The sequence below is a fragment of the Xenopus laevis genome, chromosome 2S, assembly GCF_017654675.1.
Source record: "Xenopus laevis strain J_2021 chromosome 2S, Xenopus_laevis_v10.1, whole genome shotgun sequence".
NCBI lineage: Eukaryota > Metazoa > Chordata > Amphibia > Anura > Pipidae > Xenopus > Xenopus laevis.
Window position 1 is genome coordinate 131,762,635 of NC_054374.1, and position 24,374 is coordinate 131,787,008.

At 40.8% G+C, this 24,374-nt stretch overlaps 1 protein-coding gene across 8 annotated transcripts in view; it reads right to left on the reverse strand.

Moving 5' to 3' along the window:
* Window positions 1–946: 946 nt before the first annotated feature.
* LOC108709856 (R3H domain-containing protein 2-like) overlaps window positions 947–24,374 on the reverse strand; it is a 96,993-nt gene continuing 73,565 nt past the window's right edge. For 4 of the 8 annotated variants that reach the window (XM_041584409.1, XM_041584412.1, XM_041584413.1 and 1 more), the window contains 11 exons: window positions 22,156–22,248; window positions 18,982–19,224; window positions 18,540–18,666; window positions 9,609–9,766; window positions 9,339–9,493; window positions 8,569–8,669; window positions 7,878–8,050; window positions 7,160–7,304; window positions 6,406–6,503; window positions 4,207–4,285; window positions 947–3,563 (listed from right to left, as the gene is read on the reverse strand). In XM_041584409.1, coding sequence (XP_041440343.1) covers window positions 3,214–3,563; window positions 4,207–4,285; window positions 6,406–6,503; window positions 7,160–7,304; window positions 7,878–8,050; window positions 8,569–8,669; window positions 9,339–9,493; window positions 9,609–9,766; window positions 18,540–18,666; window positions 18,982–19,224; window positions 22,156–22,248 — 1,722 coding nt within the window. In that variant the 3' untranslated portion in view covers window positions 947–3,213. The remainder of the gene's footprint in view (window positions 3,564–4,206; window positions 4,286–6,405; window positions 6,504–7,159; window positions 7,305–7,877; window positions 8,051–8,568; window positions 8,670–9,338; window positions 9,494–9,608; window positions 9,767–18,539; window positions 18,667–18,981; window positions 19,225–22,155; window positions 22,249–24,374) is intronic. The other 4 variants (XM_041584411.1, XM_041584414.1, XM_041584415.1 and 1 more) reach the window with 2 other exon arrangements.

Sequence of the window (24,374 nt, forward strand, 5' to 3'; positions counted from 1 at the left end):
GGCCCCATGACACTGCACATACTCAGGGCAGTTTTATCCAGAAAACACTGAATTGGTGTGTTCTCTGCTGCCATAGTATGGGGCAGGGTCATATCATCTGGGAGTGCAGAGCATCGCTTTTGCATCACCTGGGAGTCATCCTTTGGGTGCTTACTGGGGGGCATCAAACTTTTAGTTTTAAACTTAAGATAAGGAGTACAGACCCTCTTCCTGCCTTTTTCCCCCAGATACATTAGCAGGGGAACCGTGCCTTGGATTGACCTACACCTGGAATTCCTGGTTGTTCCCCTATAGCCAAAGTTAGGAAGCAACAGTGATGGGGAGTCATTGGTGGTTCATTTAACCACAAACTCTACTCTCTAAATGTAAAATTGCTCAGAGCGCTCATCTTCTGAGGAATGGACGCAAAAGTTCTCCAAAGCATTTTGATTTTAGATTAAAGGGATACTGTCATGGGAAAACATTTTTTTCAAAACGCATCAGTTAATAGTGCTACTCCAGCAGACTTCTGCACTGAAATCCATTTCTCAAAAGAGCAAAGAGATTTTTTTATATTCAATTTTGAAATCTGACATGGGGCTAGACATTTTGTCAGTTTCCCAGCTGCCCCAGTCATACGAGTAGCACTATTAACTGATGCGTTTTGAAAAAAAAAAAAAAACATGTTTTCCCATGACAATATCATCCCTTTAAGTTATATGTAGGATATATCTGTGCCTCCTTACCTACAAAAGCATAGATGCTCAGATCTGCTGTTCCAATCTCAATATTGGGGACTAAGCTCAAGGCACATTTCCAGCCCATTCATTGTCAGGCATTAGCTACCATTTACCAGAAAAGTACTTCCTTATATCATTGAATCTGACAGATGGTACAAGATAGAATCTAGGACCAGGCCAGTGTTTAAAGCAACACACTGGAAAGGACATTTACCACAGCTACAAAGAAAAGGACACACTTGTTTTTAATGTGACACATACTTTTTTTTCCATATTTAAAAACAAAATTGGATTAAATAAAATTTACAGTGAGTACAGCCCATCTGTGCAAATAAATACCCATGTTAATGTACTCTCACAAGCATCAAAGAAAAAAAAAAACTTTACAATGTTCAGGGACAACCAACTCCAAGAAAAAGAAATAAAAGGTCGATTTTCCACTCTGGGCAAAAAAAGTAATTTTTCTCTGTCTCTTCCTTCAGCATGTGGCAGCTTGGTACCTGGTGCAGAGAATCTAAACTCTTGATCAACAAATGGGTCAATGTTTCTTTAAACAGGAGCTAGGTGGGGGTAACAGGTTTCATCGCTTTAGTCAGAATAATGCCTACAAGGTAGAGAAATGGGTGCAAGATATGAAACAAATAAAGGGAGAAGAAGAATAAAAACAAGAGACCCGGAGGAGAGGTCAGAATTGATGAACACAATGATGTGAAGGAAAAGAGAGGAAAAGAAAAGGAAAAACTACAAATGAAGGAAAAAATGTACATGAACTTGAAAAGTGCAAAAGACAAAGTCTAAAAGGAAAGGCATCAATAAAGTTGATTTCGAGGTTAGAGTGAAATAATGTGCGAGAAGCTGTGAATGAGCCAAGAGTGGAAACGGATAGAGATTTGGGGTGTACAACTCTAGTTCCAGGGTCACTGGCAAGGCAGCATTAGTATGAAGCCAGGACTTCCACCACTATGGTTTCAGCAGACTTTATTTCAGACATGAGGATGTGCAGAGTAGCACTTTAGTGGCATTGTCTGTTATTGAAGTTGTTGGGAGATACCCAGGGGGTACACAGTGTAGTCCCCTCCTTTTAATTGAGCCTGTTTCTAAAAGCTTGTTTTGTTGTTGTTTTTTTTTCAACTACATACAGATACCTCTAAAACGGTGTCCCTTTTAGCACCATTTGCACTTACTATCACTCCATAAGGGTTGCATTCTCCATGGGTTTGGGTCAAGCACCCTGCATAGAGTATAGCAGATAACTGGGTAAGACAGATAATGCTGTCCCACACTCTTGCCTGAAAAAAAACAACTAAAAACAGAGTGTTACAGTTAAATTCTCACAAAGTGTCTTGTTTGTAAAATATGATGTGGGTGAGACAAACCATAGTCTTAGAACACCCTGTGTATACGGTTTGTGTGTGAAAGACTCCTAGTCTCAGACACTGAGGTTTGGTTGGTACACCGCATAGGCCACATCTATTGGCTTTGTCTGCCAACTACACACAAAGTCACAACAGATGGATCCCCACTCCTTCAAATATGTTTTGTATCAGTCCTTGTATTGTATCGGTAGGAAGTCACAGGACGGAATGCATTCTAGAAGATCAGCAGGTGTGGCTAAAACATCCGGAACGAGTCCTAGAGCTAGGACAAGGCCTATTCACACACATACTGAACACACACAGTGGTCTAAGGAGTATACAACAAAAATATAATTAATTGAGACTTTTTAAGCAACACATGTTCATGTGTTTGTAAGTCACTGGAAGATTTGGTGCCATTTGCAATACAGCATAAATGTGGTATTTGGATAAATTCCTTTTTCCTCTCTTTTGTTTTACCAGTAGTCTTGTTAACAAATTTTTTGTCACTATAGGGGGAAAATGGGCGGGCGTACAGAAAGAATATGTACCATTATTCATTGCATTTTCAGCTCAACCAAAATGCTGCATATTTTACTGCTTCTGTATTCAAAATTGTATGGAGGTGGCACTCAAACTAGATTACTCCTGCTGCTTCCAACAAGAAACTGCACAAAAGATCCACTAGAGAGCCTTTCAGATCTAGAGTACAAAAGTTTCATTCATTCATTTCAGGTGAATAAATGTGCACACTTGATATGAAATTCTAACTTTTGTGAAATATTATTTGTATCCTTATTTTTATATTACAGAATGTGAATATGGCTGAAAGATTGGGAGAGTAACTTTATAATTGCTACCCGGTTTATGACTCTTGATAACTAGAATTAGTCACCCATGACAAAACAAAGTGAGCCAAGAGAAGCAAGTGAAAGGGACTGGCAAAAAACAAGGACGAAAGAAGTAAACAGAACTGGGGAAGGGAGAGGCTGTATAAGTCCAGTGTGCTTCTATTTTTTGGGGCAGGAAAGAGAAGAAGGCAAGAGAGTGATAAAAAAAGGGGGGAGTAAGAAGTCTATTTTCCCCCTTCTCTGTCTTCTTGCCGATTTTCTCACACCTCTCCCACCCTTTTCCACATGCTATTGGGAGCTGGCACGTTCTAGTATGCGTAAATCATAGTTCTTCTTGATGCTACGCAATTTGAAGCGGCTGATTGGGTTATTAAGCTGTATTGAGGCATTCTGTGCTGCTGTGGTGCTTGGGAAGACTGCCACAATGGTGTAAAATGCTGCCAGATCACTGTTGTGGGTTTGGCGGCCATTTTCTGTAGGTCCATTGTTGTCACCATTGGGCCCTTGATTATGACATTGAGCGTCTCTCAGCCACTGGATTTTGGCCCCGGACATTGCCAGCTGTGTAAAAAGCTTTCCAGCTTCTGCTCGAGTGATGCCCTCTGGCAGATCTGTTATTTCCAAGACCCGGCCAAGAACTAAAAAGAAAAACAGAAGATGAGCAGGAATCCCTCAATGTCTCAGTGTTTTTTTTCTTGAAGGGTTGCCTTTAAATGGAAAGCGTTAACCCAAGTTCAAGTTCTTGAGCTACTACAAACTTCCAGTTGAAGAACTATAAAAACTTAAGGCGGTAGCAAAGATAAGGCACATGGCCGCTTTATTCTGCAGACTTTTTGTATAGAGGAGTAGGAAAGTGCATCTATGTGCACATCCCCATTGTCTATCTGTGTATAGCTACAGAGAGTGGATATCAGGACAAAAACGCGATTTTATGCATTTTTGTGTGGATATTCGCTCAGTGTGGCTCCACACAGGCCAATGATGGGCATGTCAATGTAGCTACAGGAGTGTGCACTTTCCTCTGCCTGTATATATAAAAACAACACCTGCATAGAAAATCTGCTATATGTGACCTTGCTCTAGCAGCTGCAGCCATAAATGGCAAATGGTTAGAATGATAAAGTCTCCCAGAGAGGACAGCAACCAAAAACAAAAGTAAATTAATTATCTGCATTTTAAAATGTCCTAAATAACAGAACTCTTGTTTTCCTAGCATCACATACTGCCATTCTGTACAGTGCAGTGTATATACCAGTATTTGGAAGGACACAGTTTACTTGCCTACATCAGTTGTGCCCAAGTCCGTTGAAGCAGATTTCAGAGCCTGCCTTTTCCCTCGGTTTCCGTGCTTCATCCCAGTCTGTGCATTCATCAGCAAAGAAGATTGAAGTATATTAAATTTACTAGTGCTTTCACAGTCATTTTACACAAAAGAAAACCTCACATGTCAATATGTATTGTGATTTTTAACAGCCAAATAATCCAAATTCTCACTCATCCATATAGAATTAAGCGGCTTCTATATATTTAGTTATAAAGTGTTGGAAATGTAGCATTGCATCAAAATATGTTGCCTTTGTGGCCGTGATAGCTAAGCACTTCAATGGTCAGCAGCAGATGCGGGTCAGTCGGAAGCAACACAAAGGGAACGAGTAGCAACCAAACGGTCCTATGAATCATTACACATTTTCATTCGTTTTAAAGGGTTCAAAATTATTAGAAGATGCAACTGCAATGGAAATCAGTATTTGTTTATTCCTTCCTTTTCTCTTGTCTGGCTCTTGGAAGCCAGCCTGTTAATAAGCTGGATTCAGCTACATTGGCTCATGAAAAAGAACTTGGTAGGGGAAAGAATATAATGAGACACATACTGATTTCAAGAGCACAAAAACAGAAAATATGTAATTAAGATATATTGAAAAGTTTCTTAGAATTACATTTTCTTCCATGACATATTTTTGGTAATAGGCTCCATGTGGGTTTTTTGTGATTTTTAAAATAATGCAATAAAAAAGAAAATTTTTTATAGAAAAGCATGGATATAGAGAAAATTTATTTGAATTTGTAGTTTTGCCTCTGTTTGGTCACTAGAGGTCTCTATCATGCTACAGTATTTACCGAGTTCTGTGATCCAACCTTTTTTGTGGATCAATATATTTTTGGTAATGTTACCCTTTAATTCCTGTCCTGAGTGCTAATTACATAACTTTGTGTCCTCTGAATGGTAAACAATGTCTCAGAGATATGGGCTGCCACCCTTTGTGCTCAGTTCTGAAAGGGGTGAAAAGTTGCACCAGTAAGGGAAATGGTAGATGAAGAGATTTTATATTAAAGGTAGAAAAAGAACCCCTTATTAACCAATCAATTATATTATAAAACCCTTATTAGGGTTAAATTTCAAATGTATTAGAGCTGTATGATGAGACTCTCAATTACAAATTATACCTAATATATATTTTACTAATATGTCCTCACAACAATGATTTTCTGTGTTAACACAAAATAAATCAACAATGAATTAGTGCAATTAATTAGATCTCCTTCAACAATTTGAGGTATCTAAAGTGCAAATGCTCAAATGTCTAAGCAATTGATTGGACTTCAATCCTTAAATAGTAACTAGTGCTATTGAAAATGAATTAATGATCAACAATGAATTCGTGCAATGAATTAATTAACCTTCTTCGATTAATTGAGGTATCTGAAGTGCATGTGCTTCAATAAATTAATAATCCATTGGGATTAAATACTTTATTCTAAAGTGGCTTGTGTTGATAATTAACCTTGAAATCCTATTTCATATAGCTCAATTCATTTAAAAGTTAGGAAAATTAACTTTCTAGCTTGTCTAAAAAAAAGACCCCACAAATCCCAGGATGCTTAGAGAGAAGAAGAGATTGAGAAGAAGAGAGGATTGGACGAGCTTGAACCACAACCACCCACAATTTGCTCAATAACCTAAAATCCGGAGTTTGAATTTTAATTTAATTGGTTAATAACGGGTTATTTTTCTATAAATCCTATTGGCACTGACGCACGTCAGACCCTGGTTTTAATCAAGAGTTTTGAAAGTGGTTATTGCAAGCGGATCTAAATTGCACCAAGATATTAGTCACCCACAAGAAATCTCTTCTTCCGTAAACCACTAATCTCTGCCAGCAATAAAGTTAACCGCTTTCCGAATCACCCAAGGGTTCCTCATCTGCCCATGTCGCAGGTGTATTGTGGAACTTTAAGTCTTTTTTTCTGAACTTTAACCTTACGGATAATGGAGCCCTATAGTTATTTAAGTACAGTGCTCACACTTTGTTTTATACACAGACCTCATATCTTCCCCAATTGCTTGGAGACTGGGGAATTCTCTTGTAAAACGCATTCTAAAATTTGACATCCTTATCTTGAAGACTTGCAAATTAATTTATGCAAGAATTGTTGGATATTCTTGGATATTCTTTTCTTTTGCTGCTTCTCTATAATTACCATTTGTGTAGAGTATGTGGACTGGCTGTGCAGCAAAGGGGGGCAGACAGAGAGGTTGTACTGCAGTGGTTGTCCTAGAAGGGAGTATCGAGCATCCCCTACAGACAGAAGGAAAGACTTATTAACTCAGGAAACATTTTTACAACAACTTATGTTTAAAAGAGCCAGCAATGAAAAGAAAAACATCATAAGGCAACAACATATCAGAAGTTTTCCATTAAAGCAACATCAAACCATTACTTGCCCAACAACTCCCAGTAACCCAATAAGGCATAACACTGTTGCTCCACGAGGTGGCATGCTTTTAACTATATAACTATAAGTAAAAACTGCCAAAGTAAAATGTATTACCAGTTATTTTTATGACAAACTACACCTACCAAACGGGCAACTAGATAGACTTATGACCTTGAAGACCAAAGACCATAGTAAGAGCATGCATGTGTGTGTGTGTGTGTGTATATATATATATATATATACACACACACACATGCATGCTCTTACTATGGTCTTTGGTCTTCAAGGTCATAAGTCTATCTAGTTGCCCGTTTGGTAGGTGTAGTATATATATATTATATATATATATATATATATATATATATATATATATATATATATATATATATATATATATATATATATATATATATATATATATATATATATATATATATATATATTCCTTATAAAACCATCTCTCTCTTAGAACTGGAAGGCAGCAAGTTGAATATGAAGCATATTTCACAATAGTTACCTTGTGCAGGGCCCACAGGCCGAGGGAACTGAGTGAGGACAGAAAGTGGTGAAAGACCAGTGCACACACTATTTATGTTGGAGCCTGGGGAAGGTGTTGGAGACTGTGCTGGGGAAGTAATGGGACTGCTCAGCAGGTTACTGGCCTGTAGAAAAGATTATAGCATATACGAAATGTCACAAATCAGAACTTGTTTGACAGTATCGATTCTTTGAGTTTAACGGGAAGTCGATCCATATAAAAACAGTTTGCCTACTAAAAAAAATGCCTTTGCAGGAAAGAGCTCTCCTACATCCAAGACAGAGCCATGCGGAGATAGAGAACCACACACAAATGCAGATAACATGGCTTTCTATTTTTATTTTTTTGGGTAAATCTCTCTTTTACTATAGATATCAGAACTACATAATTTTATCTGATGTAGGCTAGTTTGGAGCATAATCCATAACTTTTTCTCACATAAAAAGACACATGCTGCTTTTTACATTTGCCACTTTTAGGTTTGCTGTGAAAAGCTTATGATTAGCACAAACCAACAAAAAGTATGGATTAGATCTTATTATAGTAAAGCATATATATATGGCAAAAACTTTGCTTATCTGCCTAAATATGAACAGTAATTTAACAGTCCCATATGAACAAGTAGCACATTAAATCTACTGTGAATAAATGGTAATCAGTATCAAGGATGTCAGACTGAGCAATGTGAGCAACTCACCTGACTGCTGACATCTGGGTTATATAAATGTTCAGGCTTCTGTCCCCTCTGGTCCATGTTAAAATATTTGCAGTGGTTCCACTGTACCATTTGTGGGTTCTGGGAAGGAGCCTGTGGGCCGTTGGGTACATTCAGTTGCATTACAACAACTCCAAGGCCTGAAGAGTTCACGCCTAGGAAATTAGAAACAAACTCATTTTAACATGTAAAAATAGTAAATAGTGCTGAAAAGTATTTTTTTTAATATATATATATATATTTTGTTTTTTTTTTAAATTTAGTTTGGATCTAATAGTGTATGGCCACCTTAAGAAAATCAGACGTCATTTGCCCTAAATTTCTGGCAGGGTGCATTCCCCTAGAACGTCATAAAATGGCACCACTGAACTATATGAAGCAGTCTGTTAATATTATGAAGTAGACGAACACTTTCTTCTTTGACATTTGATGACCAAAAAGTTTTCTTTTGCATGGTAATTAGTGAAAAAAACACCTTACTTATAAACAATTCCCTTAATCTGCACTTAAAGCTCAACAGGCATCTACAAGACAATGTGTGGAATTAAGTATCACTTCAAAAAATAAACAAACATGAATGCAAATATGCATTAACTGATCACAACATCCCTGTAAGATTTTACTAATAATGTAATGCACATTGCTGGTTTCCTGAAACCTTTTCTGCACTCACCTGGATACTGCTGTTGAATCTGTGTAGGGCTACAAGGTGAGGGAGACTGAGGAATTGGGTATTGCTCTGAGCCAGGAGGCGGGAGAAAGCCAACTGAAGGACTGACAAAACACAAGTAAACATGTGAGACATTGTTTAATGGCATCTCTGTGCACAGTCTATGGCTGTAGTTCATGAAAGCTCTTTTTTATTTTATTTTCAGCGTAAAGACATTATGGACTATAGCCTTTATTCCCTGTTCCTCTCTCTGTCATTTTGCTTGCTTACGGCACTCTCCATAGACAACAGCATAAGTAAAATAGGAAAGCAATGTAATGTGTACAATATTTTATACCCACATTTAAGTGGAGGGTAAACCCTACTTGTAAAAAGGAGTATCCCTTAAGACATACTGCTGATCTGTCGCAGCCAATCTAAAGCATTTCCTAAAAAGAACTTGATATTGTTCCTTACATTACCTTTAATATAAACTGTATATATTAATTTATTGTACAGAACTTTGTGGGGGGGGGGAATCATCTTTCTCCTTTAAATGCCCTGAGATGAGTCCCAACCATGTGCAGATTTTACAATTTTAATTTAATGCTATAGTTAATTCTCTACAGGCTATTCAATCAGCAGGAAAATTACATCGGAGAAATGTAAAGTATATGAAGTAACTGCCAAAAACTGAGTTTATTGCATTATCTGGTTCATTTATTTGTGAAAATCATTAAAAAATAGATATAAAAAAGGAGATGACCGGTAATAAAAGTGATCAAAACACATACCTAGAGCCATTTTGTTGAGCTGGTGGTATAACACTGTAGTAAACTGGCATCCCACTGGTTGGCATGGCTCCCTGAACTGATTGGTTGGTGGGCACCAGCACTGACTGCTGATAGGTCTGCGGCACAACTCCCTGTGATTCATTTCCAACTGGGACCTGCATACAAAAGTGCACATTCAACTTGTAAACTAAACTAGACAAAGGCAAATTGAATCTTTCTTTGTAAATTCCTTTCTAGTGAAGTGCCCTTTAATACTAAACTATTACTTACTTGATATGAGGGGAGTGGAGTGAACTGCACCATCATACTCTGCATCTGATTGCCAACACTAGCTCTCTGGTTGCTAATTATGGCAGAATTCTGTGACTGCTGCACACTCATCATGCCTTGGTAAGCAGGAGGCTGACTGGGAACAATGGGCTGCATACCTGTCATTGAAAGAGGTAAGCTGATCCATTAGTAAAAATTAATTCTATGATATTGAATTCACTTCACAAATAAAAAAAAGTTGATTTTTATGGAACAAGACACAGGAGTTAGGATTCAGTTGAGTACAAGTGTTTACTGGTCAAAAACATAAACAGGTCTTATGTAACAAAATATAGATGGGCCACATAATATTCCTAAAGCTCATGGAGAGAACGCTCTTTCTGGCTGCAGTAAAGGATAAGTAGGCCTCTTTATTTCTAAAAAGACTCAAGCTGTCTACTGTACATGCTTACCGCCTCCTGCTCCAATGGAAATCAAACAGCTCTTTGACGACTTCATATTTATAATAGAAGGAAAGCTCAGTGAATTAAAGGGGGTGGAGCTTCATGCTAGATTGAATTGAGTTGCAGTTTTCAGCTTCTGTCTTAGACATCAAACTCAATATAGGGAGAGATGTCATTTTGGGTGGAGTCTTTTTAGGGATTTTAAAATAAATGGTTTATTTTTCTTTAAGGCGGTCTAATTATTACAACTGCACCAACACGGATATTCTGATAACCAGGAATTATTTACTTCAGCTGTAATTATTTTTTCCAGTTCCGTTGTTTCAGATTATTCACCATAAACGGACTTTTTAATTGCTTTCCATCTTTTACGGTTTTTCCAAAATTTAGGTTTAAAGTTTAATGCTTGTGTCTAAAGGAGCATCTGAACTGCTACAATTTGCTACATTTAGCTGACACAATTAGTTGAAAACAATTGGAAAAGGTCTTTCTGCTGAACTATCTAAAACCAACTGAAAAAAAAAAGTGTTTGAGGGTGAATAACCCCTTTAAGACCTGCAGTGATGCTTGAAAGTTTGTGAACCCTTTAAAATTCTCTATGAATGTGGCCTAAAACAATATCTGATTTTCAAACAAGTCCTAAAAGTAGATGAAGAAAACCTAGATAAACAAATGTAACAAAAATATTTAGTCATATATTTATTGATCCAATAACATATCTGCGTGTGGTAAAGGTAAATGAATTTTTAGGATTAGCACATAATCTGAAGGTTAAATTAGAGTCTGGTGTTTTCAATCAATGGGATGACAGTCAGATGTGAGTGAGACCCTGTTTTATTTAAAGAACAGGGATCCGGCAAAGCCTGATCACACATACAACAATTTGTGAATGTGTTTTATGGCTCAAACAAAGAAGGTGTTTGAGGAACTCAGAAAAAGTTGTTGATGCTCATAAAGATGGAAAAGGTTAACTCTCTATAAAGAGTTTGGATTTCACCAATCAGCTGTCGGAGGGAATTCAAAAAATAGATTTTTGTACTTACCGTTAAATCCTTTTCTCTTGTCCAACATTGGGGGACACAGGCACCATGGGGATGAAGATCCTGTTGCTTGGAGAAAGGACACTAAAAGGTTAAAGTTGCTCCTCCTCCTCCTGTTCTGGGCTTCATCCCCGCCTACCTCCTCAATCCTCAGTTTTCTGACCGAAGAAGAGATGACGAGCCCTACCAATTACCCATGTGAAGAGAAGGAGCACCTCCCCAATGCAAGCTAAGCACGGTATGAACCACCTGCTGTTTGAACTTGTTGGTATTTGAACAATAAAAATTATATAAGATATCCACTGATTAACATTAACTTGAACTAATACAGGGAGGTAAGCCCTGTGTCCCCCAATGTAGGACAAGAGAAAAGGATTTAACGGTAAGTACAAAAATCTATTTTTCTCTTGCCTAGATTGGGGGACACAGGCACCATGGGGACATCCCAAAGCTACCCATGAGGGCGGGACTTTTTACCAATAGTGTTCAGGGAATAACCACCTGCAACACTTTCCTGCCGAAGCTCGCTTCAGCTGAGGCGAATGTATGCACCTTGTAGAATTTGGAAAAGGTGTGTGTGGATGACCACACTGCAGCCCTACAGACCTGTTCTGCTGAAGCCTGGAGGCGAACCACCCAAGGAGTGCTGAGTGAAGAAGTAGAATGAGCTGAACCCAGAAGGGTGTGGCCTTACCTCGTACCTCATAGGCCTTCAAGATTGTTGACCTAATCCATCTTGCATTGGTGGCCTTGGATGCCTTAAGGCTTTTCTGTGGTCCTTCTGGTAAGACAAAGGTTGTCTAGCTTCCTTCTACTCTTGGTAGTGCTGGTGTATGTTCTGAGAGAACGAACCACATCTACGTATGTAACTGTTCCAAACTTGTCTTTTGTTCAGGACAAAATGAAGGAACCACCAGGTCCTGGTTAAGATGGAACTCTGACACCACCTTAGGAAGAATCCATGGTAGGTCGCAACACCGCCTTGTCCTTGTAAAAAATCAAAAATGGTGGACGACAGGATAGAGCTGCTAGTTCTGAAACTAGTCTAGCCGAAGTGATGGCTAATTCCATTACCTCAGCAGAGGTAATGGAATTGATCCAATGGCTCGAACAGTTGCTCCTGCAATACAGAAGGTACCATAATGAGATCCCAGGGAGGGATTGTATGACGGTATGGCGGTATCATCCTCAATGCTCCCTGGAGGAAGGTCTTGATGTTGGGCAGCATTGCAAGCTGCTGCTGAAAAAGGATAGATAAGGCTGATACCTGAACATTCAGTGAGCTGAGCGCCAGCCCTTTTTTCTAAACCCTCCTGAAGGAATAACAATAGGCTACTTTCGTCCCAGGGTCTTTGGCTTTGGATTTACGCCAGAATATGAATGTCCTCCATACCCTGTGGTAGATGCGTGCAGAGACGGGCTTTTTGGCCCTTAGTAAGGTCGATATGGTATTTTTTGGAACTCCTGATCTGGCTAGGATTATGGCTTCAAGTGTCATGCCGTTAAAGCCAGCCATGGTGAACTCGGGTGGAGGATCAGTCCCTGAGATAACAGATCAATTCTGTCTGGAAGTTGTCTGATGAACCTATGAGCTATTCGAACCAAGTGTGGTGTGGCCAATAGGGTGCCACTAGAACTGTTTCTACCCTTCTTGATTACCCTTGGCAGAAGTGCCAGTGGTGGGAAGACATATGCTAGGTGAAACTGCCACGGAACCACCAGTGTGTCCAATGCTAGGGCCAGAGGGTCATTGCTTCTTGTGAAGAACCTCGGAAGCTTGTTGTTGTACCTGGATGCCATTGTCTACTTCCGGAGTGCCCCACCTTGCCAGAATCAGTAGAAAAAACCTCTGGGTGTAGGCTCCACTCTCCCTGATCTAAGGTCTCTTGGCTGAGAAAATCTGCTATCCAGTTGTCCACTCCAGGGATATGAACTGCGGAGATAGCTGGTACTGTGTTTTACACCCACAGAAGAATTTGCTGTGCCTCTGCTAGGGCAGCTTGACTCCTTGTGCCTCCTTGGTGGTTGATGTAAGCCAACGCTGTCACATTGTCTGACTGTACTACTTACAGGTAGATCTTGAGTCTGCCTGACCATTGGAGCAATGACAGGTAGATTGCTCTGAAGTCCAGGATGTTGATGGGGAGTAGTTCTTTCTGTGACCAACGTCCCTGTACGGTTAGGTCTCCCAATACTTCTCCCCAACCTTGTAGACTGGCATCTGTTGTGATGGCTGTCCACTGGTGATTGGGGAAGGGTTTTCCTGACTGAAGTGTTGTTGGTCAAAGCCACCATTGATAGAGGTTCAAACTAGTTCTGATAGGCGAATCCTGCATTTTAGGTTCGCTCAGTTCCTCCTCTGGTGTTAGAGTAAGGCTCTGTAAGGCTCTGGTGTGGAGCTGCGCATATGGAATCGCAGGATGACACTATAGTCCCTAGCACTCTCATGGCAATCGTAAAGGTACCTAAACCGTTTTCTGCAGAGCTGACAGGAGCCCCTGCATTGAGGTGAGCTTGGATTGGGGAAGGAAGGCTCTTCCCAATGAAGAATTTAGATCAAGCCCTAAATATTCTGTACTCTGAGACGGTATGAATCGAGATTTTTGGAAGTTTATCTGCCAGCCTAACAGCATTAGTGTCTGGAGATGAGTTGCGGCCAGTGCCATGGAACGGGCCTTTACCAGTTGGTCATCCAGGTATGGTATGACACTCACTCACTCACGCTCCTCTAGAGCCGCAGCCATGACCTTTGTGAATACCCTTTGCGCAGAGGATAGTCTGAAGGGGAGTGCCAGGGATTGCCATGTTCTCCTGCCACTGAAAATGAAGGAACCAGTGGTGGTTGGGATGTATGGGGACATGCAGGTATGCATCCTTGATGTCGATCACCGCCCTGAAATCCTCTATGTCCAGGGACATTAGGACTGACTGGATGGATTCCATCTTGAAGTGGTGCTTCTTTACATGGTCGTTTAGTGCCTTTAGGTCTAGCACCAGGTGAAAAGATCTATCCTTTTTGGGTACTATAAACAGGTTTAAGTAGAAACCGAAGCCCCTTTACCTTTGAGGGACCGCCATTACAACCACGGAGGCAGTCAGTGCCTGGGTTCTGTGGTAGGGAGCCTTGAGATGGAAAATCACCTCGGAGGTAGCTGAGCGAATTCTATGAGATAGATATGATCTGTAGGACCTCGGGGTCCAGTACTCTATGCCGTCACAACTCCCAAAAGTGACTTAAGCGTCCGCCAAAGGGTAAGCTTTCAGGGGTGGGCATCTCCTCATGCGGAGGCTGTTTTGTCCTGTGCGGGCTTAGGTGCTGCTGTGCTTCCTGCCTTGACTGAATCTGGGGCGGGTCGGAGCTTGTTGCTTTTCATGTTGGGACCTTTGGCTCTGATTTTGGCGAAAGGGGCGGAAAAAAAAAAAAAAAATGGTTGCCTTTTGAAGGTAGTCCTCTTGGGTCTGTTTTGCAGAAGTAAAGTGCTCTTGCCTTCTGTAGCTTGAGAATTTACCTTCTCTGTTCAGCACCAAAAAGTTGGTTTCCGACAATGGGAGACCAAGCAGAGACCACTTCAAGGTAAGATCTGTTGACCAGTTTTTTAGCCAAAGGAAACGTCTGGCTGCAATGGATTATGCCGAAGCCCTTGTGACGAGCTTAGCCGCGTCCAGGACTGCTACGCAAATTTATTTATATTTGTATCCGCTATCGGAGCTAGAAAGAGGTCTGTGGAGGGGCCTTCTGAGCCATGAGTTGGGCCACCTGTTCCACCCAAACTTTCATTGACCTGGATACCCATGGGGTGGCAATAATAGGTCGGAGAGTTCCGCCTGCTGCTGTAAAAATCGACTTGCAGAAACCCTCAAGACGTTTGTCGATAGGATAGTTAAAGGAAGCCGCATCGGCTACTGGAATGGTGGTGGTCTTTGACAATTTAGAGACCGGTGGGTCCACTGCTGGGGGTAAAGACCAAGGTCTGTACAGTAAAAGGTTAAGATTGAGTAAAGCGATGGAAAATAGGACTCTATGGTCTGGCGTTTTCCATTGTGCTTTAACAATGTCACCCAGCTGTTCATAGGCTGGAAAGACACAAGAAGACTTCTTTTGCCTCTTGAAAATGTTTTTGGTTGGCTCTGCTAAAGGTGGGGTGTGCCTGAATCAGGCTCTCGACCTCTCATTGTGATCTAGGGTGATCTAGGGGTATCCTGATCCTATTCATCTGCGGATAGGATCTGTCCCTCTTCCCGATGCCTCTTCCTGTTCATCAGGCAAAAAAGGTGGGGAAAGGGGAGGTCGCTTTGTGGCTGACTGCTGAGTGACCGGTCTGTGAGGCTGTGTAGATAGGTGCTGTAGGACCTTATCTAGAGTCTCTGGAATTCTGGCTAGGTTTTGTAGACCCGCTAGAGATAGAGTGCACACCAATTCAGAATCCAAGCTCGTTTGATTAGCCGTAGCTGTCGCAGAGCTGGCTGGTAGGGCTGTGTGGGATTGTAATTGTGCAGTGACTGCTGCAGTCTTACAGGCTTCACATATTGGCTCAGCCAAAACACTAGCAAATTTAGGTCTGCAAGTAGCCCATGCCAAATACTAAATTGCATTGGTGGTACATGCAGTTGCCTGCTTGGGAAGGGACTGGTCATCTGCCCTGCCTGTCATGGCTATACTATGTAGATAGTGCCACCCAGTAAGTAAAGATATTGGGGAATATTAGGAGAGTCCAGAGGAGTGAACCACCTCTCCCTTAGAGTGTGATCTGTGGAGACAGAGGGAAGTAGTGAAAAACCCCACAGTAGGTCCCATAGAGAGGGAAGTGTTAATCCCCTAGAGAAAGAGTAAGGGAAGGGTAACTACCTATTCACCAAGAAGGAATGGTGCCTTGTTCTTCTCTGTGAGAGACAGTGAGGTTGGAAACGCTCAGTACTGGAGAGAGATGCGGATCCAAAATGGCCGCCAGAGAGGTTTCCCGGGCTTTGGTATAGTACCTAAGTAAGATGGCGCCCGTGGGCGCGTGTGCAGTGACTTGTGCACAATGAAATAGACGCAGCGCCAGATGGTGGCGCGAAAAGTCGCTAGGAATGGCACCGAGTTACCAATGCGGGGTCTACTTTTAGTGCTGTTGTTCCATTATGATCTACATCTATAAAGGCATTGTTAGCATTCTGTTCCATAGGAAATATTACTTAAGTATTGATTCATGAGAAAATGTATATTGTTATGTTTAAACATCTATTTCTTATGTAACCTTAACATAAATATCTGAATAAAAAGCATGAAAAGGCTGATTTAGACAAACTGTGTGTTGACAGTGTCTTGAGATCTACGGATGACCAGCTAAAGGTCTACTGGTAGATCCAAATCTACGTTTTGGACATCCCTGGCCTAGGGAAATCTTAGTCAGAGAATAGCAGTGAAAGTGAAACTAAATACCTAGGAAAATCTCTGTGAGAGAATAGCAGTGAAAGTGAAACTAAATGCCTTTCTGCAGAGCTGACAGGCAGCATGTAATGGGGGGAGGGAGGAGGGAATTGACTTACCTCCTTGTGCCAGCCAGGAATGCTCAATAAAATATATACCCTCCGTTGTGGCTACTGGTGCAGCCTCCGGAGAGCGGGAACCAGTGCCCAGGGTAGTGTGGGGGGAGCTCCCCAGCCTGCAGCCTCCGTAGAGCGGGAAGGCTATAGAGCATCTTCAGATCAGAAGTCCTTGGCTGGAGGGGTTCTGGAAGAGAAACACTGACCCCTAGTAGTGGCATGATACTGAATAAATCTGTACCATTGCTCCCAGCCACGAAGTGTCCATCCTCCTTCTGAGGACACTAAAGAAAACTGAGGATTGAGGAGGTAGGCGGGGATGAAGCCCAGAACAGGAGGAGGAGGAGCAACTTTAACCTTTTAGTGTCCTTTCTCCAAGCAACAGGATCTTCATCCCCATGGTGCCTGTGTCCCCCAATCTAGGCAAGAGAAAAAGTGATAGACCGTCAAAGATAACTCCAACTGCAAGGCGTCTAATAGTCAGAGGTTACAAAGGAACCCAGGGTAATTTTTAAGCAACTGAAGGCCTATCTCCCATTAGCAAATGTTGATGTTTAATAGGAGAACACTGAACAGCAATGGTGTGTATGGCAGGGTAGCAAGGAGAAAGCCAGCTCTCCCACGAAAATATTGTTGACCATCTTCAGTTTGCTATAGATCATGTGGACAAATACTTGAAGAATGTTTTGTGGATTGATGAAGCCAAAATATAATTTTTTGGCTTAAGTGAGGAGCGCTGCATTTGGAGAAAGAAAAACACTGCAGTGCAGCATAAGAATATTATCCCATCTGTAAATGGTGGTGGTGGTGTTCTGGTTTGGGCCAGTTTTGCTGCATCTGGACCTGGAAGGCTTGCCATCATTGATGGAACAATGAATTCTGAACTATACCAGAGAATTCTAAAGGAAGACATCTGTCCGCAAACTGAATCTCAAGAGACATTGGGTCATGCAGCAAAACAGCGACTCTAAACACACAAGTCCTGACCATTATCCAATAGAAATTTTGTGGAAAGACCTAAAGTGAGTGATTTATGTGAGGAAACAAACTAACATCCAACAGCTGAAGCTGTTCTGTATGGAGGAATTAACTAAAATTCCTCCTGCGCAGGACTGAACCACAGTTACCACAAACGTTTAGCTGCAATTATTGCTGCACAAGAGGTGTCGCACCAAATGCTGAGTAAGGGAATACTGATAAACTTATTTTTGTCATGATGGTACGCATGCCAGATATGTTATTGGATCATTTTTTCAATAAATACATGACCAAATATAATAATTTTTGTTTCATTTGTTTACCTAGGTTTTCTTCATCTACTTTTAGGAGTTGCTTGAAAATCAGATGATGGTTTAGGTCACATTCATATAAAAACATAGAACATTTTAAAGGGTTTACAAACTTTCAAGCACCACTGTATATGGGACTGCGGCTGTTTGGATCTATCTAAAAGAAGACACTAGAAGAAAGAAGCAGGAGCGCTACAACCCCCTGCCATATGTTTAATTTGTTGGACACTTTTTCCTTTTAGCGGTCAGTACTCTATTCTAAAAAACTCGCTCACCACAATTATAAATTGGTTCGGGTGCGCTTGCCCCGAACCCTCCACTTATAACACTCCAATGCAGAAAATATGGGTCACTCACCGCTCCTGTTCAGTGGCCCGGGTGCTGGGCCCCAAACCCTCAGCATGGGGGAGACAAAGACTTGAAACTGGCAGTTTTGGCACATTTTTTGACACTTTTATTATTGGCCAGTTTCAGTTTAAAGCAGAACAGGGGTGTATATATGTATGGATCATGTTAAATATGCACTGCTTATGGTACAAGGGATTGTATAAAGAACAATTACCAGTCTTTTTATATTGTCACTTTTCACTTAGTGACAATATAAACTGGTTATCAACTGGAAGCAAATCTTACCAGGCTGCTGAGGTGGTTGGGTGACCTGCTGATTACGCTGTGAATTGTAGGCAGCTGGGTGTGACAAAGGTCTGTATTGCTGGCTAGAGTTTGGGTACTGCCCCGTGGGGTAATACGAGACCTGAATCTAAAAGGAGACAAAGTAATATTTAACAGTGTTATAAAATATCAGCAAAGTTGCTAGATTGTGATTTGCAAGTTCTCAGTAACAGAGACCTGCTAAGCTTATGTAACAGGCTGGTACTGCAATGTGCTTCTGGACATGGAGTACTTATAGAAGGTTATAGTTCTCTTACCACATGTATTTCACCTTCACACAGTACAGTTACATCATCACTTTTACAACCATCATTATCAGCCATATAAACATTTGCACATTACATTCACACAGCACAGGGAATCTATAAACTATACTTTCATACAGAGAGCAAAAAGAACATACTTGCTGTGGAGGCTGCATGTATCCCTGCTGAGAGATGACTTGTTGAGTTTGGGATGGGTGCCCTGAGGAAGGGTAGCCAGTGGTGGGAAGAGCTTGCCCCCCAGATGTCATGATGTAGCCAGCCTGCTGGGGATGCTGGGAGATGAGGGGTGGTTGGTAGATGGCAGAGGAAGGATCTGGTGCCTCAGATGAGCCCTGGCGACTAAGAGTCATCTGATGAAAATGATTATTTATGTCATCCGCCTGCAAAAAAAACAAAAAACGATTACACAGGGATTGTCACGCTAGTGTTTATAACATTTTAACTGTAAAGCATGTTGTGGAAGAGCGTTCAGAATAAAAAGGCACAGTAATCTAAAGACCTACATTAATAGGATCAATAATGTCAATGAAAATGGAAAGCCACTATATCATTAATGTATAACTGAATCATGCTTAAAAAGAAAAACATAGCATAGTTTGATTGCACCCCTCCGTGCAGACCGAGAGCAGTTCTTGCAACATCAGCAAAAAGAAAAAATTGCAGCCTTAAAGGAGAAGGAAAGACTTGCAGCACTTGGGGGTGCCAAAGGTTAGACACCGCCAAGTGATTGAAGTTACTTACCTTGATTGTAGTTACTTACCTGAAACCCCGGGCCGGTGCTCCTATCAGCAGAAAACTGCACTGGCCCAGGGTTATACCAGTGAGCACCTTGGAGCAATCCACTTCAGTCTTCAAATTTCCCGGAGCAAACTCATGTGCAGTTGAACAAAATAGCCAAATTTTTCGTTAAAGTTCGGCTTTTTGTTCTACTGCGCATGCACAGCCACGCGAAGAAGTAGGAAGAAGATCACTCCATGGTGCTCACTGGTATAACCCTGAGTCTGTGCCGTTTTCTGCTGATAGGAGCACCGGCCCGGGGTTTCAGGTAAGTGACTACAATCACTTGGGGGTGCCTAACATTTGGCACCCCCAAGTGCTGCAAGCCTTTCCTTCTCCTTTAATTCCATCTTTTTATTAGACAAAAACAAAGAGAAAACAAAAAATGTACAGTTGCCACAAAAGTAACACCCTATGACATAAGAAAATAATAATAATCAGCTATTTTCTGTTTTTCTTTTCAGCCAGCTGCAGGTTGAACAGTAAAAAGATTCATCTGATTGATTGCCATGGATTACTGCCCAGGTGCAAATTTGCCAGTGGTTATAAATGACCATGTGTTTAGTTTAGTTAGCCAGGGACACAATTAAAACAGAGGTTAGCTTTTTGTGTGAACAGCATAGTTCTCCTTATGTTGCATTTATATATGAATGTGAGATGCCTTACTAGCAATGGTGGTGCAATATGAAGTATGACGAATATTCTGCTTACTTCTGTCAGCTCCCACTAAGATAAAAATCAAATCAGGAGCAAAACTGCTACATACTATAGGCCAACGGGCCAGATGTGGATATTTGTGAGCCACTATATGTAATGGTTTGCAAGGCACCGCAATAAGCTATTCCAACACACGTTACATTTAGCAGGTGTAAAGTGGAAGAGAGAAGGGAACTGTAAAGGCTGAAAGGTCTCGTATAGAGGCAAGTGACAATACAGGAGGATGGAATTTGTCCATCACACAAATCAATTAAAATTTCAGATAGCCTGAAGATGCTATGCGACAGTACTAGGGATGCACCGAATCCACTAGTTTGGATTCAGGCGAAACCCAAAGTCCTTTCTAAAAGATTCAGCCAAATACCGAACCGAATCCTAATTTGCATATGCAAATTAGGGGTGGAAAGGGGGGGAAACTTTTTTTACTCCCTTGTTTTGTGACAAGTCACGTGATTTCCCTCCCCTAATGTGCATATGCAAATTAGGATTCCGTTCGGCCGGGCAGAAGGATTCGGGATGCAGGACTCGGTGGAATTTTGTTAGTTGAGTGGGGTACTTTTTTGCATTTAACATTAAATACATGTCTCTCTGTCATAGGGCAATTATATAACAGTCATGTAAAGAATTTGTTGACAAGTGAGTGGACCCACACTTGTTTTACAAGAGTAATGACAATTTTGAGCATTTTGCCCCGATCCAAGTACTCCCTGTGTTCTTTGGGGGGGGGGGGTAAGCCTTTGCACTTAAAGAAACAGTAACATCAAAAAATGAAACTGTTCTAAAGTAATGAAAATATAATGTACGGTTGCCCTGCACTGATACAGCAGGTGTACTTGCTTCATAAAGACTACTATAGTTTATATAAACAAGCTATTCTGTAGCCATGGGGCAGCCAATCAAGCTGGAAAAGGGAGAAAAGGCACGGGATACACAGCAGATAACAGATGAGCTCTGTAGTATACAATGGGATTCTTTAGAACGTATCTGTTATCTGCTGTATATCCTGTGCTTGAATGGCTGCCCTCATGACTACACAGCAGCTTGTTTATATAAACTATAGTAGTCTTTCTGAAGCAAACACACCAGTAAAACAGTTTTGTTTTTTGGTGTTCCTTTAAGGCAGCCATACACAGGCACATTAATATGGGGAGGCCAGAAAATTTCACTTGCTTTCTATGAATTTTTTTCCCCTTTTCATATTTAGAAGTGTATTTAGCAATGGGTAAAAGTTAGAGTTCACGATTTGATAGATATGCTTCTAAAAATCCCATAGGAATGAATAGTATTTGAGTGCATTTTCCTGTGGTGAGCTCTAATATGACATTTTGAAAAATTTGCCCCTAAACATAATGCCACCTTTAAAAAATTGATCCTAGATAAGATGCAGAGCATTAAACCCAGTCATCAAAAAGCTGGTTAAACATATAAGGATGACCTACTTAGGCTTGGAGAATAAGAAAGAGGTGCAGTCTAAATTCTGCCCTATGTAGCACCCTAGCCTTTGTGAAGGAGCTGTGAGATGTGACCACAAGAATGAAATGTGTGGGTATAACAATGAATAATCACTGACTAATAAAATTGCCCACATTTTGGCTACCAAGGATATAGTGCAATGCTGGGATTTAAAAAAATGGCCTGATTTACAACATTGTAAAGTAATAGGAGATGTCCACACATTTTGAAGGGTGCCAAACTTATTAGCAAATGTCATTAACACATTATCCACATTCCCCTAAAAAAAATACGCCTAGAAATAAATGTTGATAAGCAAGTCCTTAAATGACGAGTGTTGAGTAAAATAACAGGAATGCATATACCACATTGTACTGCTGGGGAGGTGAAACTGGTAGAAGGACTTGGGGGCAGGAGCTGGCGGAGTACTGGACTGGTTGTGAAGAGGGCTGGAGGGTCTTGGCACCAGCAGAGCAGCATGCAGACGATAGGACAAAGAGACAAGGGACAGGGGAGGTTTAAGAGAAAAGAAAACAAGAAGGTTGGGGATCAGAGGTTAAAGGGAAAGAAAATAAGATTATGTTAGTTTTATAACTATTTCTGAAGAACTTCAATAGCACATCACTAAACAAGTAATAACCAATTAAAATACATCAACGAAATCAAAAATGTTCGATCACTGAACCAAAAGCTTGCCCTCCCAATGTTTCAGTATCTGAATTATCAATCCAGTTTTTACAACGCATTTGCATTTATCTTCCATCGATACTGGCAATCCTTAGGTGTTTTCCTTGAGCTTGTTGACACATGAAGGAGTATTGTGCTGTTGTTCTACATGGGACGAATCAATCTTTACTACTTTATAAATCGAATCACATAAACAATCTACAGGCAGTGAGCCACTAACACTAAAGACGTCAGATGACGCAAAAGTGTGTTCAAGAATTTTCAGAGGTGACTGACAATTTGGAGGTCACCACCTCCAAACTGGTAATGGCTACCTGCCTATAGACCAGTGGTCCCCTACCAGTGGCGCGTGAGCAACATGTTTCTCTGACCCTGTTACTTTATATTTTTTTCTAATATTGAAGTGTAAAATTAAATTTTTACCTTCTAACAGAGCCGGACCAGGACCCCTAGGCAACCTGGCAGGTCACTGCACCGGCAGAGAGAACACACGCGTGAATTGGCGATCACGTGCATGCACAATTACTCGGGAGGGGAGAAAGGGGACCGGACATGGGGTAGACGACAGAGAAGGTACGTGCCTACTCAGCCTACCCATAGTTCCGGCCCTGCCTTCTAAAGCAGCTCTAGTGGGGGGGGGGTCGCTGACTCTGTAACAGTTTTATATTGATACATTTAGTTATCTTTGTCCCTGCTGAGCAGAATCCCCTAATTTCATTTTAAGGCAGCTTTTAGAATTGATACAATAATTGCTAATATTCTACAGATGCTGCAGAGAAATGTATCAATTAATGTAGCAAATTGTAACGGTTCAGATGCTCCTGGATCACTGAGCTGCCAGACTGAAACACTAGAGACCGGGAAACTATGCTTTAATTTTGTGAAAACTGTAAAAAATAACAGATGGAAAGTAATTAAAAAAAAAGTCTGTTTATGGTGAACAATCTGAAAACAACTGAACTGAAAAAAAGTGTTTGGAAGGTGAACAACCTGATTAATGAAACACAGGGCTTCAGCTAATGTAACAATTAAGAACAGTTTATAACAGTGAACCCCCTTCCCAGAGCTGCTTCAGAAAGACATAAGAATGAGAACATTTTAACTTTAAAATTAGGGATGCACCAAATCCAGGATTTGGTTTGGGATTTGGCCAGCATTCGGCCTTTTTCAGCAGGATTCGGATTCAGCCGGATCCTTCTGCCTGGCTGAACCGAATCCAAATTTGCATATGCAAATTAGGGGCAGGGAAATGACATGACTTTTTGTCACAAAGCAAGGACGTAATTTTTTTCCCTTCTCACCCCTAATTTGCATATGCAAATTAGGATACGGTTCAGTATTCGGCCAAATCTTCCAAATAGTGGATTCGGTGCATACCTATTTAAAATATCAATATTAGAAAAGCAGTCACAAAGAAAAATTATTGAAAAAAGTATTTCTGGTGAATGACCTGAAAACAATAGAACTGAAAAAAGTGTTGTATGGTAAAAAACCCCTTTAACAGGACAAAATTTAAAAAATGATGTCATTACTTCCTGTTCTTACCATTACAGTCCAATAAGAAAAACCCTCTTTACAAACAAGCCCCGACCTTCCAGCTGTTGCTGCCTTTGCTATGCTTTCAGGTGAACAGGGGCTCATAATACAGAGGATTGTCAATTTTCAAATTATTATTATTATTTTTTTTTTTTTTTTAGAATAAACCCCTTCTTCTATAGGGATCAGCAATTTGCCTATAGTACCTGTCCCTACAAGTATCTATGCAGCAATAGCACTCCCTTCCCATCTAACCCAAAGATGCAGCTGGGAATGTGTTTGCTGAAATCCATCTACTGTATTAATCTATAAAAGGATGACTGAGCAAGCACCTCGGGGGAATTCATGACAATTGTGGCTA